Here is a 15,098-nt window from a genome sequence, read left to right on the forward strand (position 1 = left end):
CGGCCCCTGGTGCCCCAACGCTCCAGCACAGCCCTGGCGCATGAGACCTCACCAGCCAGGGCTTCGTCGTTAAGCCATTCAGGGCCCCCCCACCCTGGAAAACACGCGGACGGGTCTCACTGCGTCCCGCTTCCTGGGTGCAAGAAGCTGTCGGGGAGGACTGAGATCTGCTCTTGGAAAAAGTCTGATGGGAACTGGCTGTTCCACGTGGTTGGGCCATTAAAACAAACTCAGTAGCAGCGACAACAGCCATCCTGAAAATCACTTAAATAAGAATAATTGCCCACTTAGTCACACCTGAGCACATCCTCGAGCCCAAGGCGAAAGTGTGCAGCCCCAGCGGAGCCATTCAGGTAGGCCGGGGAGGCTGGCCGGCTTGGTGAGCTCTAGGGGGCCTCAGGAGGGGAGCCGGGGCCAAGGAGCAGGCCCGCCTGACTGACCCTGGCCCTTGGGGACCTACACCAGCCCACCAGCACTCACCGGCCTGACAGTATCAGACTCCCCTCCCTCCCCAATCATTCATCGGGTGTCTGCCTTGCTGGGGAGTTTTGAACAAGCAATGCCCTGCCCATAGGGCATCCTAGGGGGATGGCCCAGAAGCAGAGAGAGGGCAAAGACACCGGGGCTCAGAAGCCTTTATCAAGGAAAGGGCATAGTAAGGTCCAGGTGACTTGTACATGTCCTCCCCCTGGCACCCCAGCAAGAATACTCACCACCTGACCCGATTATAGACCCTGGTATTCACGCGGTATTCCCAGACTGACAGGGAGGCCTCAGCACCGAGCAAAAACGTGCCTGGAATAAACTTTCGAAGAAGCCAGCAGGGCCAGTGGACAAGATGGCAGGGCGGCCGGGGCAGTGGGGAGCACAGAAGCCCCCTGCAGCAAGGAGCCACGGGCCAAGAGTCACCCAGTCCTCAAGCCTGGTGGACAAGCAGGCCACCGCCCAGCCAGTACAAACCAGCTGCACACAGTTAGCACGCCCCATCCCCCTGGAAACACTTCCTGCCTTGGACCAACCGCATCCATGTGCACATACCCACTCCAGGCCCTGGCTGGGAGAAATTCCATTCCAGCAGGTCTGGAGTGGCCTGGGAATCTGCATTTATTACAGCTGTCTCATGGGATTCTGAGGCGTGGCCAGCTTCGGCAACCTCCAGCCTGATCCCACCCTCTAGCATACAAGGGAGAAGGCTGAGTGAGCAAGGCCAGGGACCCACCCAGGTCACCTACCCGGGACAGCCTGTGGTAGTGAAGCGAAGCAGGACGGCAAGTCTGAGCTGATTTCCAGCCCAGGGCTCCCTTCACCACTCTGGAGAAGGAAGACGGCAGAAATCTGGTCTGCCGACCCCCTGCCCAGCCTCAACAAGTCAACTAGCAAGAGTCACCAGTGAAGTTTCTAAGTCAAGCAGAACCTCCAGGGCCTAGAAAAGGAAAACTAGCAATAGTTCATAAAGCAGAGACTTCCCCTGGGCCTCGCCCACAGCCAGCTGAGTGCCTGCCACTTTACATTGCTAACCCAAGTAATTCTCACAACACTGTGAGGTAGGGATCGTCACTGCGCCCATTTTGCAGATGTGGAAATGGAGGCTTGGACCTGCCCAAGGTCGGCAGAGCTGGGCCTTACCCGGGTGTGGCTCCAGAGTCTGAGCTGTTTCTTACCGTTCTCTGGACCACCTGTGAGAAGAGCGGCTGAGGGAGCAGCCGCTGCTCCCCGGGAGGTGGCCTGTGCCAGGATGGCGTGAGCACCTCCTCTCTCCCGTAATTGTCCCATAGCAGCTCTGCGTATGATTCCCACTTCACATATGGCAAGTCGCGCCCTGTCTCGTGCAGCTAGAACACAGAGGGCCCAACACTTACGAGGGCATCAGAATCCCGACAACTTGCTGGGCCCCACTCGAGGAAGCAGTGCTCCTGGAGGCCCGGGGTGGGGCCCAAGTCCCAGGGACGCTGCTGGGGCTGGTGGGGGACCACACGGGGAGGACCCTGGCCCAGCACATAGTGGGCTTGCCACAATAGTTAGGTGCTGCTGCTGTAGGCGCCTCACAGGGCTTCTAAAGCCCGTCTGGCGCTGCGACCTCAGGGACTTAGCAAAGCCCTCAGACCAAGACTCGGTTCCAAGTTTTATGGCTCCAGACTTTCCGATCATCCCAGCCTGGAGGCCTGGAGTAGCTGGGTCCCTGGTGCTCGGCTGAGGCGCCCAGACAGGTTCAGAAATATTTTTGGAAAGAAAACCCACTGTTGCGGAGGAAAATACGACAGCATTTGGTCAGTTTTGGTGAAAAGCAATGAAAAACATCTGAATCAAATTGCCTTTAAAATTACGCCATTTTAAAAATTAAAGGGGAAAAAAGCTCTGGGCCAAAATGTGTTTTTAAAAGATTTATGGCCTCCAAAGTGTTAGCACCACCGCTCAAGAGGCTGGGAAAGGACCCACCGGCCTGGGCCTCTGCCGTCTGCTCCCGCCAGCTGCTCCCGCCAGACAGGTGATTCACTGAACCTGCCCCCCCGCCCCCCGTCTGACCACAGTGCTGCTTCGCCCTCTGCCACCGCCCTGCTCTGCTGTGCACACGTGGGCTCAGAGAGGTAGCGACTCTGAGTGGAAACGCCCAGCCCCCAGCAGGTCCGACCTCATGTCAGCTAAGGGAGGTCAAGCAACAGGAGCCAGGCAGGCCAGGTGACTTTCAGGTCCCTCTGCAAGTAAGTCATGGCCTCAGATTTCCACGAACTGGCCATCTGGAAGAGAGAAGGTGCCGTCAGGCTGCTGGACAGACAAATGACTCGCTGTGCCTGGTGCAGAGACTGGACAGTTACCACCGAGTATCAGTGGGCTGGGCTTTAAGGCCGAAATCACCCACCAACAGTCTAAAGTCACCATCTAAAAGCAAATACTGAAAAATGATGCTCACCATGTGACAGGAAAGAGATGGAGCCTCAGATCCTGCTCTCTGTTAAAGCAGCAGGTGACCTTGGACAAGTCCCTTCCCTACCTCGTCTCAGTCGCATTTACAAAATGGAGAGGCTCCAAGCACTCATGAAATAGACGTGCCTGCCACCCCAGCCTCGTATCCAGCAGCTCTGTGTGCTGGGAGACTTTCAACAGCAGGCTCTGGCAGAAGACGGCAGGAGTTGACAGCCCTGATTTGTAGGGTCTGCTAATTTTCTGCCCTTAACTACTCCCACTGTGGCCAGCTTCTCGTTACCCACCTAAGGTCAAGGGTGGCAGAATTGGAAGATGTCTACAAACACTCCACTCGCACAAGTCAGCCGGGGCTGGCTCCAGCACACCCCTGCTCTCAGAGCAGTTACGTTCCAATAGAGGGTTCTAGAAGGCTTAAGGGTCCTTAAGAACCAAAGGGATGAGCTTCCTGCATTCATCGTCCATCACCCTGAGTCCCCTCTGGGCGACCATTGCTAATGGTACTTCCAGGTAATCTAAAGTTGTGACAGAGGTAAGATATGATTTGTATCCTGCTTTTTCCACTTACTGTTAGACCATAGGCACATCCCCCCGGCCACATTATTACAGAGTCTTGATAAATATTTTCGATGGCTACATAATGTTCTAGTCAATGAATATTCATTCCATAGTTTGATTAATCAATCTTCTCTCCTGGAACACACAAGCTTAGTATTTTGTGGCTTATCACACATTGGTCCAGAGGATGGCTGAGTCTTGTCTGAGGATGTCGGGGGCACTGTGGTGAGTAACCAGCAGCTATGACTAAGGGACCAGAGAGCCTAGAAACCGGCAGGGCTGCAAGGTGTCCAGATGTGGCGGGGAGAGGGGGAGCCTATATTCCAGACCACCTTCTGGCCTCTCGATCCAATCCTTTTGCCCCACCCCCCGTTCCAGGGGCTTCGATCCCACCACTGGGATTATATGGCTCTGGTTCTAAGAACGAACATACGAACATACCTCTTTAGGCAGAAAGAAACAGCCTAAGTGTTCAGTGACAGAAGACTGTCACGAGATCATGAAGACTTCGGATGACATCTGGGAAAACAGGGCCCAGAATGGAAAAGGGCACAGCCCTGGGGATGTGGCTGCAATTAGGACCCAGGCCAGCCCCCTCTGGGCTGCGCCACTGGGCCTCTCCCACCCCCTCCGTGGAACACAGTGTCATGGTCCACGGGCACCGGGGCCCCCATTCCAAGATACCCCCGGCCTTGCCCTGTGCAGGAGCAGTTACTCCTCCTGACTCCTGGAGGGCCCTTCCCCATAATCCGTGCAGACAAGGCCACCGGGGCTGGGGGGTGTGGGTTGTTGAGGAGGCCCCCCCAGTGCCAGCTGTGCTTGATTCGAGACTCATTCCAAAGACAGGTCACATCCACCCTCTGCTGGAACCGCATCAGCCAAGTGCTCCTCTGGGGGCGGGGAAGGAGGGGACAGGGGCCTGCAGGGATGGGCAGGGTCAGCATCCTAGGGTGAGGGTGCGGGTGGGGTAGATCAGGGTTGGATGCCTCCATGGACCCACTGCACCCCAAGCTATAGGCCTGCTGTCCGTCTCCCCCGCTCGAGATCCCCTCCAGCATTTGCTGTTACTGCACATTGGTGACAACCAGGTCTGTCGCTAGAGGGGCTTCCCCCAATTACAGCCTAATCACTGTCTAATTACTGCCTCTGTCTGTTCCCTGCTTCTGCGGCATGGCAGTAAATCTCACTGTGTGGCCGGTCATGATCCACTCAGCGCTCGGGAGAGGCTGGTCCAGGCCGAGGCAGGGACAGCAGAGGGCCCAGGGGCAGGCCAGAGAGGCACTGAGGCCCAGGCTTGCCAGAGCTCACTCAGGCCACAGAGACCCATGTGTCTGCCCATCGGTCAGAGAGGGACACCTTGAGCGGTCTCCACGGGGCAGGGTAAGCCCTGGAGAAGGAACAGTCACATGCAGACAGAGCCAGGCCCAGGTCGAGGAAGCCCTGGGACCAGGCCGCAGGGCCTCCCAGCCACCTCCAGACTCCCACTCTCAGCCTCCCGACCCCCCGCTCCTCCCTCTCCTCATCTTCTGACACCACCCTGTGTGGGGAGCCCACCCTGGGCGTTGGCTCCTTCCTCTACCCCAGCTGGTCACACAGGGAAGGCCTGGGGAGCTCATCTCCAAGAGGGACAGGGGTCGAGGGGCATTACCCAGGTAGGGAGGCCAAACACCCGCCTCCCCCGACACAGGAGCAAAAAGGTTGGTCCCAGATCTCCCTCTCCTGACTTGGGCCACACAGCCTGATAATGACCTCCAACTGCGAATCACGGCGGGGGGGGGGGGGGAAAAAAAAAGACCNGAGTAACAACAACCTAGAGGTCCTCCAGTTCACAATTGGAAACAACGACTCTCTCCTCCCCCTCCAAGTGTCTCCCCGATTCCCTGGGCTCCAGCCCCCAGCGGCGCCTGGGCTGGACGTGGACCGGGAGCGCCAGCATCATCTGAGTTCTGGTGGGAAATGCAGACACTCGGCCCCGCCCGCCCAACGTGCTGAATTGGGCTCCGCACTTGAGCAAGGCTTCAGCAAGCCTTCAGCAAGCCCTGCTGCGTGTGTGAGCACATCAAAGTGTGAGAGGCACCGCCCCCGCTTGCACACCCGCCCGCGGGGGCGAAGCCGCTGCTCTCTGAGCTGTGCCTGAGCGGCGGGAGCAACAGGCCATGACTAAATGCACTTGAATAAAAAGGGAAAGAAAAGAAATCTAAGACTCTCCATTCCTCAGAGACAGAAATAGTTCTGTGGCCTCCAGATGGACTGCGGGCACGCAAGGGGAGGTCTCGCCTTCCCGCCAAACTTTCCCGACGGGATGCTGGCACGGACCAGTGGAAACCAGAGACTATTTCTCTTCGGGGCAGTAAATGAGAGGCTGTGGCTCGTGCAGTCCTTCTGTTATAATTAAGTTGGCCAGAAATTCACCTAAGGATACTAAATTCCGTACCTGACCCTCTAATTACAGCCAGAAGGGATCAGGAGACAATTACTTTCCAAAATAGTCCTTGGTGGGCCAGAGGCCAGGAGCCGTGTCTCTGGCACATCTCGAATGTGCCAAGCGAACGCACCCGGCAGATTGAGGACGGCCAGACCCCCCGAGAAACCTGCCGGCAAACATCATGGGGCCCGGGATCCCCGGGAGCGGGGGGGGGGCGGTGGTGGATGGGGGGCGCCCTCCTCTTCGCCCCCCATAAACCCAGCATGCCTGCCTGATGACATCGGCCACCAGTCTAATTAAATCCTAACGGGCTAATGAAAAACACCCCTGCTGCCCGCCAAGCGTGCGGAACACAAAGTACCTCCGTGGGCAGCCACCGCCGCCGCCGTGGCCACCGCAAGAGCAGAGGCCTTCCTGCCCGGGTCGGGGAAAGCGGCACCCTCCAGGCTCCCACTTTTGGCGTCTTTCTTCTCCGTGGCAGTGACTGAGGCCGACGTCTCCATCTCAGCTGCTCATAGTCCTGGGTGACAGCCCTGGAGGGAAAGACAAAGACGCTCACCAACACTGACTGCCCCCAGACCCAGCCGGGATCCGCCGACCCAGATTCACGGCCGCCGCGCACCGCCGAAGCAGCCGGCTTAATTCTCTTCTAATTGGGAAGGAGGGTTTAATTAATTTTGAGAATTATTAGTTCTGAGATTCATCTGGTCTTGGGAACGACCTCACGGACACCAGCCGAGCGCGTTCGTTGCCCCCTACCCCAGATTTTTTAAAAAATCTGAGCCATAAGTTCCTACCGCCCATAGTGGCGAGGAACAAGGACCACTTCGAGAAACGACGTCCGAAGTAATGGCCTCCAACTCGGGACCACAGGAAAATAAAAATACGTAGAGTAACAATGACTCAGTCAGTGGTCCTCGAAGGAAAGCCCTCGTTTTCCTGTTCCTCCCCTGCTCACCTGCTTGTGCATATGTGCATTCATTCATTCATTCATTCAACAGATTTTCCAGCGTTTACTCCCTGGCACAAATTCAGTCAACACATGTTTAAGCCCCTGTTATGTATCAGGCATCCATCTGGTGCTGAAGGTACAGTCCACGGAGTTTACATTCTACTTGGGAAGGAGAGCATACAGAAGAGAGGGAGAAATCAATGCGTATTGAGTTTCAGTTGGCAAGAAGTAGCATAAAAGAAGAGAGCTAAGTGGTAGGATAGAGCGGGGGGGGGTGCTGAGGGGCTGCCGCCTTGCCTCTCTGAGGATGGAATGGGGTGCCACACGAAGCTCTGAGGGGGTCTGTAGCAGCCAGAAGGCAGAGGCAGGAGCCACGGACCTGGGTGGGCGGAGGCTGGCTCGTTTGAAGAACAGCAAGGTGAGTACGGGCCGCCCAGGGTTCTGAGCAGAGGGGGGACAAGACAGGTCTCATGTATCAGGGTCACTCTACTGTTGTGTGAGAGCTGATTTGGGGGGAGGGGGGCACTACCGAAATCACCCAGTGAGACATTATGGCGGTCTGGGTTAAGGGGGTGGTGGTGGAATGCAGAGATCAGACCTTCTAGGGCTTGGACATGGGGTATGGCGGAAAGGGGGGAGCACTGAGGGTTGCAGGGCACAGGTAACGCTCTGTCTGCAGCTGAGTGCTGGGTCACAGTTGAGCCTTTCACTAATAATGCCTCATCACTCGCAGAGACTGCTAACAGGTTATTTGTATCAAGTTACAGAATAGAAATGTGAAAGCCAACCTTCTTAAAAGAGTAGTAGTGTCAAAGATGGCGCCTATTTTTGGCTGAGGACCTGGAGGAATGAAGGGTGGTGCCATTGGTTGGAATGGAGCCCAGCAGGTGAGAAGCAGGTCTGGGGCAGAAATCAGGAGCTCAGTATGAGCCACGCTAAGTTTGAAATGCTTATTAAGCCACACAGAGATTGCTGGAAATATAAGTTCAGAGCTCGGGGGAGAGGTAGAGACTGGAGACAGGAATATGGCAGCCAACGGGCAAGATATCGGAAGGAGGGGGTGGAAGCGAAGAAGCAGAGAAAGTTCCAGAGCTGAGACAGGGGATTCCAACATTTCCAGGAAAGAGAGAAGAAACCAGCCAAGGAGAGTAAGCAGGAATGGCCAGTGGGGGAAGGAGAAGGAAAAAGCCATCAGGAGAGTGTGAGGGTGCCAGAAGCCAACACAGGAGTGAAACGCCTTGAAGAGGGGGACCAATCAGCTCCCTCCCAAGCTACTGAGAGATGGAGATGGTGAGGTCTGAGGGCTGACCAGCTTCAGTCATGTGTGGTGACCAGGGCCCAGGTGGGGGCGGGGGCAGGGGTTCAGGGAACAAGTGCAAGTAGGAGAAACAGGGGCACAAACAATTTAGTCGGGAAATCCGACTAATTTACAAGTTCCAAAAAAGAAGCAAAATATGACGTGACAACTGGGGAATCCAGAGGTCCTCTGTGGTTGCTGTGTCAGAAAGGAGGTGGGGCCAGTTTGCAGGGCCTTGAGAAGGGAATGTTCTGGTAGGGAGCCCATGGGTCACAGCAGGGCAGAAACCAAAGGCAGCGGTCAGCTCCATCCCCAGGAGCCTCAAGGTTAAATTCACATCTGCAGGTCCAGAATTTCACCTTGTTAAATCTGCACAAAACTCTCGTGTCTTTCTTTCCTTTCTTTAAGATTTTATTTATTTGAGAGAGAGAGAATACAAGCACGAGTGAGGGGAGAGGGAGAGGGAGAAGCAGAAACCCCGCTGAGCAGGGAGCCCAACATGGGGCTCAATCCCAGGACCCCAAGATCATGACCCAAGCCAAAGGCAGACACTTAACCAACTGAGACACCCAGGTGCCCCCTCTCGTGTCTTTCTAAGTAGAAAACAGGAAGGGCCAAGAACAATGAAGTGAGATACCAAGGACGGTGCATGGTCCCTTCGGCCTGCCCAGAGAACAGCCCGAGTCCCGGACCCCCGGTTCCGTCGCTACACACCAGCCTGTCCTGCTTCCACAATCTTTCAAAACTCCCTGTCAAGGAAACCCAAGGCAGATGGGGGACAGAGAAACCTCCCTGCAGATTTTGGTGAATGATGGGCTTTCCTTTGGCCTCCAGCCTACTTGTGTATGTAATCTGTTCTTTAAGGTTCTGCCTAGGTGATCGGCTCACCAGCAACGCACCCTGGCTCATGCCTGCCCTGCCTTCCCAGCCCCCCCACCCCGTGCCTGGCCACAGGAACCACCCTCCCAGCTGTCTGACCTGCACCTCTGGGTCACCTCCCTCCTCCCCGTTTTCCTCCAACATCTGATCGGCTGCGCTTGCCATCACTTTCCCAAAACACCTCGCCGGCGGGGCCTTTCCAGCAGGCCGCCCTGTACTAGGCCGGCATCCTTCCTTTCCGGGTCGGGGGCCCCTTCCACCACCACCTCTGGTCGACCTGCAGGTTGTCCTCTCCCCGGACAGCCAGGTGCCTTCCCCAAACCCGAATCTCAACACATCCCTCCCCTGGCCAAGGCCTTGCTGAGTCCCTTGGGCATTTAAGCGACATCTTCCTGCAGCCTCCTCTCCCCACGCCTCCTTCACACCCAGCCAGCTGTGACTGGCCCTCCCCCTTGTACACCACCAGGCCTCCACTCAAGCCGGGCCACGCACCGGCAACCCTTCACCCTTTCTGTGGACCGCTACTGTTCCTCCAGGATGCCACTGGGACATTGGGCCCTCTGGGAAGCCCCCCACCCCCTCCCAGCCAGGCTCGCTTCTGCTTAGGGATCTCTGCCTCCAGCCCACACCCCCATATTGAATCCATCATCACGTCCAGGTCAGGCTGGCACAGACCAACTGCGCAGGAATGCCTGGCAAAGAAAAGGCCCCTTTGCAGCAGGAAACCTGGGCTCTTTGAAATGCAAGTGATTTTGTGAACAGCCTGCGTTTTCCTCCCAAGAAGCTCAGGTAAAGGAATTCAGGCCCGGGGTTGAAACACACCTGGAATTTGGAAGTAAGGACAAAAATACAAATAACAGCTGGAACAACAAAACTTTAATAAGCATTTTCTGGGTGCCAAACACCTTACAGGAGGGATCTCATTTAATCCTCACAACATTTTACATAGAAAGAAACCAACGCTTAGGGGCGCCTGAGTGGCTCAGTTGGTTAAGCGGCTGCCTTCAGCTCGGGTCATGATCCCGGGGTCCTTGGATCTAGCCCCGCTCAGCGGGGAGTCTGCGTCTCTCTCTGCCCCGCCCCCCCACTCGTGCCCTCTCCCTCTAGAATAAATAATACCTTAAAAAGAAAAGAAAGAAAGAAAGAAAGAAAGAAAGAAAGAAAGAAAGAAAGCAAGCGACTCTCAGAGAAGTTGAGTAACTTGCCCAGAGACGCACACTTACAGGTGTCTGTGCCAGGCCTGGAGCCCAGGCTATCTGGCCCCAAAGGAGACCACCAGTCAAGGGCGGGCAAAAGTGGAGGCTCTGCTTGCGAACACCGGGGCGATGAGGACACCTGTCTGCGGGAGCCGTCTGGGGTAGCACGGTTGTCCATTCAGTCACTAACTCTTTATCCAATAATTCTTTTTTTTTTTTTAAGATCCATTTATCCATTTAAGAGAGAGAGAGAGAGAGAAATAGTATGAGAGGGGGAAGGGCAGAGGGAAAAGGAGAATCCTTGAGCATCCCCGCTGAGCACTGAGCCAATGTGATGTGGGGCTCCATCCCAGGACCCCAAGATCACAACCTGAGCTGAAACCAAGACTCATCCGCCCCACTGACTGAGCCACCCAGGCTCCTCTCAGTCAATTCTTTATTGACAATCAGCTTTGCGCCTCACACTGCACTCGGCTGGGAGATGGCTAGGCTCTCCACGCCCCCTAAATGAACTGGGTGTTCTTGCCCTGGGTTTGGATACTCACCACCATGGTACCTCTTACACAGCATGGTCGTAACCTATGACACCCTCCACCCCTGCCCCGGGCTGACTGCTTGACTGTGACCTCCTCCAGGGCAGGGCTGGGCCTTGCACCCTAGGTCCTTGGGCCCAGCTCAGCAGATGTCCAGAACCCTTGTAGAGGGGTAAGGTGGGCCCAGGAAGCCAGGCCTTCTGGAGGCCCTTCTGGAGGGCGTGGGGCTCAGTAGACCAGAAACCAGCGGAGGGCTCAAGGCACCCACAGGGTCAGCACATGTCACCAAAACCCAGTCGCAGCCCCAGTGAGGCATGGATCCAATCCTTTCCAAATGCAGATGGGGAAACTGAGGCCAACAAGTCAGAACCCTCAGGCTTTAATTTTAGGGATGCCAAGGAAAGAAAGAGGTTCCAGAAGGGACTGTGACAATTTCTGTGAAAGGACATAAGGAGCCTGGAAAGAAGAGCAGAAAAAGGCTGTGGGTTTTCTTGGAGAACAGTAGCTGTGGCTCCCTCACGCCAGCACCCCGCCCTGTGATGTTGTCAGAGTGGGTGTCATCAACCCGATCCTTCCAAGGCAGGAAGTGAGCTGCCCCAGGCCACTTTCCACGGAGGGCAAAGGGCCAGGTCCAGAGCCAGGTCCTAGGGCAGTCGTGCCGCCAAAGCCTCAAGGTGTGGCCAGCACAGGACCCAGGTGAACAGACTGTGGGGAGGAAGGGTAGTCTTCAGAGTCCTACCACCCAGACTGCTTTCTGTGGCCTGGGGAACAGGTGCGTACCCAGAAGCACCTGCAGTTCCACGGACGCCCGTGGGGAGCTGGCCCAGCAGGGGGGTGGGGGGAGCCTGCGCAGTACCCACCATGCCACAGTCCTGCTCTCCTGCAGATCAGCTGCTGCCCTCCCCTCCCCTCCCCTGCCAGAGGAAGAAGGCAGTAGACAGAGCCGAGAGGCTGCGTAAAGCACGGGAATTAGTGGGATTAGCACAATTTCTGGGTAAACACCAGGCGCCCAGGGTCCCAGGCAGCCACTTTCACTCCCCAAAGCTCCTCCGGGGCAGTCGCCTCAGCCTTGTCAGCAGCCTCACCTGAGACCCCAGAGGCCAGCTGGGGACAGCAAGAGGAGATGCAGGGCTCCAGGGTCCCAGACCTCAGCTGGGGGGGGAGGGCATGAGGGTCTGTGCTGAAATACTTCCCACAGGCTCCACAAAAGGCTGCAGAATGGGAGGGGCTGGGAGCACAGCACTCATGGGGGCCGGGGGAGGCAGCACCCCCACTTCACCTAGGGAGCTCACACTGCTCAGGCATGTCCAGACAACGCCTGAGAGGAGATGCAACCGCACTCCCCAGGTTCTGCTCAGGGAAGGGGGAGCACTGGACCAGGAGCCAGGAGGAGCGGTCTTCAGTAGGAGACCGCAGAGTCACTGGCTCTCCAGGGGGTCCTGGCAGCACCAAGAGCCCCCACAGACATTCCTGGACCTTCTCCCGGAGATTCGGATTCCAGGGGTCCGGGCAGAGAGTTGGGGACAAAATACCGCATGGGTTTTTAAAAATTTCCATGGGTATTTGTGATAACAGGCAGGTTCAGGAAAACCTCCACGGGGTGCCACTTACGAGGTCACTTCTAGATCATTTACAAATTATTCCAAGTAATTTACAAGTTCCAGCCCATGCAAGGCTGCATAACCCTAAGGGGGAAAAATACGTTTTCTCTTGGCTAACTTGGAACCAGAAGGGGGTGTCCCTCAGGCCTGAACACGGACAAGCCGCAGTGCCTCTGAGTCTGCCACTGGCATAAGTCACAAACGCGTTCACACCCTGTGCTCGCCACGGCATCCCGCTTCAGGTCACCGTTAGGCCCCAGGGACCTCGCCACCTGAGCCAGCACAGAAGCGCTCGAGTTCCTACGGCACCGACTCGGTGCTTTTGACATTTGACCGCCGTGTCCAGTGCAGCTGGTTTCTCTCGTAATCCCATGTGTTTTTCTCCTGTGCGCCTAGACCATCATTCTCAGGGGGGTCCGCGGCACAGAAAAGGTTAAGAACTCCGAGTGAAAGGACTGGCTTGAAAGAATAAATTAATAATCAGAACAGAATGAGCGAATCACTCAGAAACCTGCAACCCCAGACACCCTCCCGCCACCTGGCTGCTTTGAACTCCTCTAACGAGTGAGTCACAGGAATTAGAGCGTCTTCCCTGGGCGAAATCGTTCTCCAGAAGAGAGAAGAAACCTCGCCTCCCGGTCCTCGCAGCCACCTCGGGGCCGGGGTGTTCTCACCTCTTCTGATCTCAGCCGTGCGGCATGCGTGCCCCAGCCCCACACGTGTAGACACACATGGGCACACACTGAGACCACACAACACACGCAAGCACACCCACAGTCACACACTAACACACACACACAACACACCCTGCCACATGTGTGCACGTATACGCGGTCACACGTGCACACACGATCACACGCCACACATATGGGTACTCACATACACAGGCACACACGGTTACATGTAGAGAGGCACACGCCACGTGCACACGCTCGCACAAGCCACGTGCACACGCTCACAAACGATCACGTATGTGCAAAAATACACACACACACACACAAATACACCAGAGATAATAAACACCCGCTCGGCCTTGATCAGACTCGCTTTTAAGACCAAATTAGATAAAACAGGTGAAATTTCCTGAAGTGAAAAACACACTATCAGTGCCCCACAGATTAAAGGTAATGATCATTACAAGCTAGTTATCACTAAGAAGAGAGAGCAGACTCCTCCCCTCCCCAGTTGGGGCCCCAAGGTCCTGAGGACGTGTCCTGTATCCACCGGGTGGCCAGGCACCCATCATTTCATCTCGCATCACTTTAGCACTGCCTTTGGGAAAGAGAACATTCCACTGGGTGCTCCCGACCGAGGGGATACCAGCCCAACACCAACGAGCAGAGGCCGGCCACGTAAACGGGAATCGGGGGTTTGACTCTCCAGGTCGGAGGCATGAGGGAGACACCCGTGAGCTTCCACGCAGCCCCACGGCCCCAGCTGGAGCAAAACTGACCCTTCCCCCTCCACCTTGCAAGGGAAGAGGAAGTGGGGGAGGTGAGCGTTCCCCAGGACTACACCAAGCTGGGGACACTCTGCTTGCACTTCATCACAGGGGGTAAAAGAATCCTATTTTATAATATGTATCCATTTTATTCTCCCAGTGTGAAATATGCTTATGCTTGGACCAGAGCGGTCCACATCAGCTGTGTGTCTTTGGCCATGTTACTGCCCCTCTCTGAGCCTCTGTTTCCTCCCTTGTAACACGGAGCCGCCTTCCTACCTTCCAGGATGGTTTCGAGGACAGTCAAGCTTCCCGGCATGGTTGTTAACACATGTCACAGCAGCTACCCCACAAACACTGGGTCCCCCCCTGGGGGTTGGCCAGACAGGACAACCTCTGCAGGCAGGCACCTGCTTCCAAGAAAAGGTCACCTGCCTGCGGGGGCCCAGGGTGGCAGCACCTGTCGGCGGGACCTCAGGATTCAGCTGCATCTGGTTCTGGCTTCTCTGTCCCCCTGCCTTGTCTCTGGTGTGGAATCAACGCCTCTGTGAAACAGCCCCACTAGGGCCCTGCAGCAAACCATCTCCAGCGAACCCAGACAAGGGGCTCCAGAGCTGGAGGAGGTATGACTGACTTCCCACCGCCAGAGCCTGGGGAAAGGGGGGGGTAGTGGTGGTGGTGGAGACACAGCCATGTCGCTGCCCTGTCCCCTGGCCCCTCCCTCTTCCAATGACCTGACGTAGGGAGGGGAACCACATAGTCCTGCCTGGGCTGGTCCCTCCGGCACCATCCTGGCCAGGGGTTCTTGCAGCCCCCTGGGGGAGGGAAAACCAGAGCCTGCAGAAGACCCTTGGGACCCTGGCCAGGTCAGATGTGGGATAGGAGGTTGGACCATGGAGTACCAGCTCCCTGACCCCACGGCCAGTGAGAGGTTGTACCGTCCCTCCCGAGGTGTTGAGGAAACTCACACGTACCAGTGTGTGCGGGATGGGGGCAGACGGTAGCCGCTCCTTACCCAGCACAGACTCCTCTGTCTCTACGTGGCTTGGCACGTGGCCTGCTGCCTGGCCTGATGCCCGGGGCACCACGAGGACAACAAAGGGAGACATATCTGGAAAAAAATAAAGCATTCTTCTGACACTCCCTGCCCCATGATATACAACGTGGGGCTCTCATTCCTCTGTGACTCAGAGAACGACGAGTCCCCTCAAACTGCTCCATCGTTCCTTGGACCCCTGCTCTGCCCAGCAGTGTCCCTCATCCTGGGAGCCTCATTACCAGAGAAAGAGAAGATCAA

The 15,098-nt window shown here is 56.3% G+C and overlaps 1 protein-coding gene across 1 annotated transcript in view; it reads right to left on the reverse strand.

The window, feature by feature from the left end:
* GLI2 (GLI family zinc finger 2) overlaps nt 1-15,098 on the reverse strand; it is a 265,688-nt gene that overhangs the window by 192,293 nt on the left and 58,297 nt on the right. Inside the window, exon 2 of the mRNA XM_034641957.1 lies at nt 6,264-6,435. Coding sequence (XP_034497848.1) covers nt 6,264-6,405 — 142 coding nt within the window. The 5' untranslated portion in view covers nt 6,406-6,435. The remainder of the gene's footprint in view (nt 1-6,263; nt 6,436-15,098) is intronic.

This window comes from Ailuropoda melanoleuca, chromosome 2 (genome assembly GCF_002007445.2).
Source record: "Ailuropoda melanoleuca isolate Jingjing chromosome 2, ASM200744v2, whole genome shotgun sequence".
Classification (NCBI taxonomy): Eukaryota; Metazoa; Chordata; class Mammalia; order Carnivora; family Ursidae; genus Ailuropoda; species Ailuropoda melanoleuca.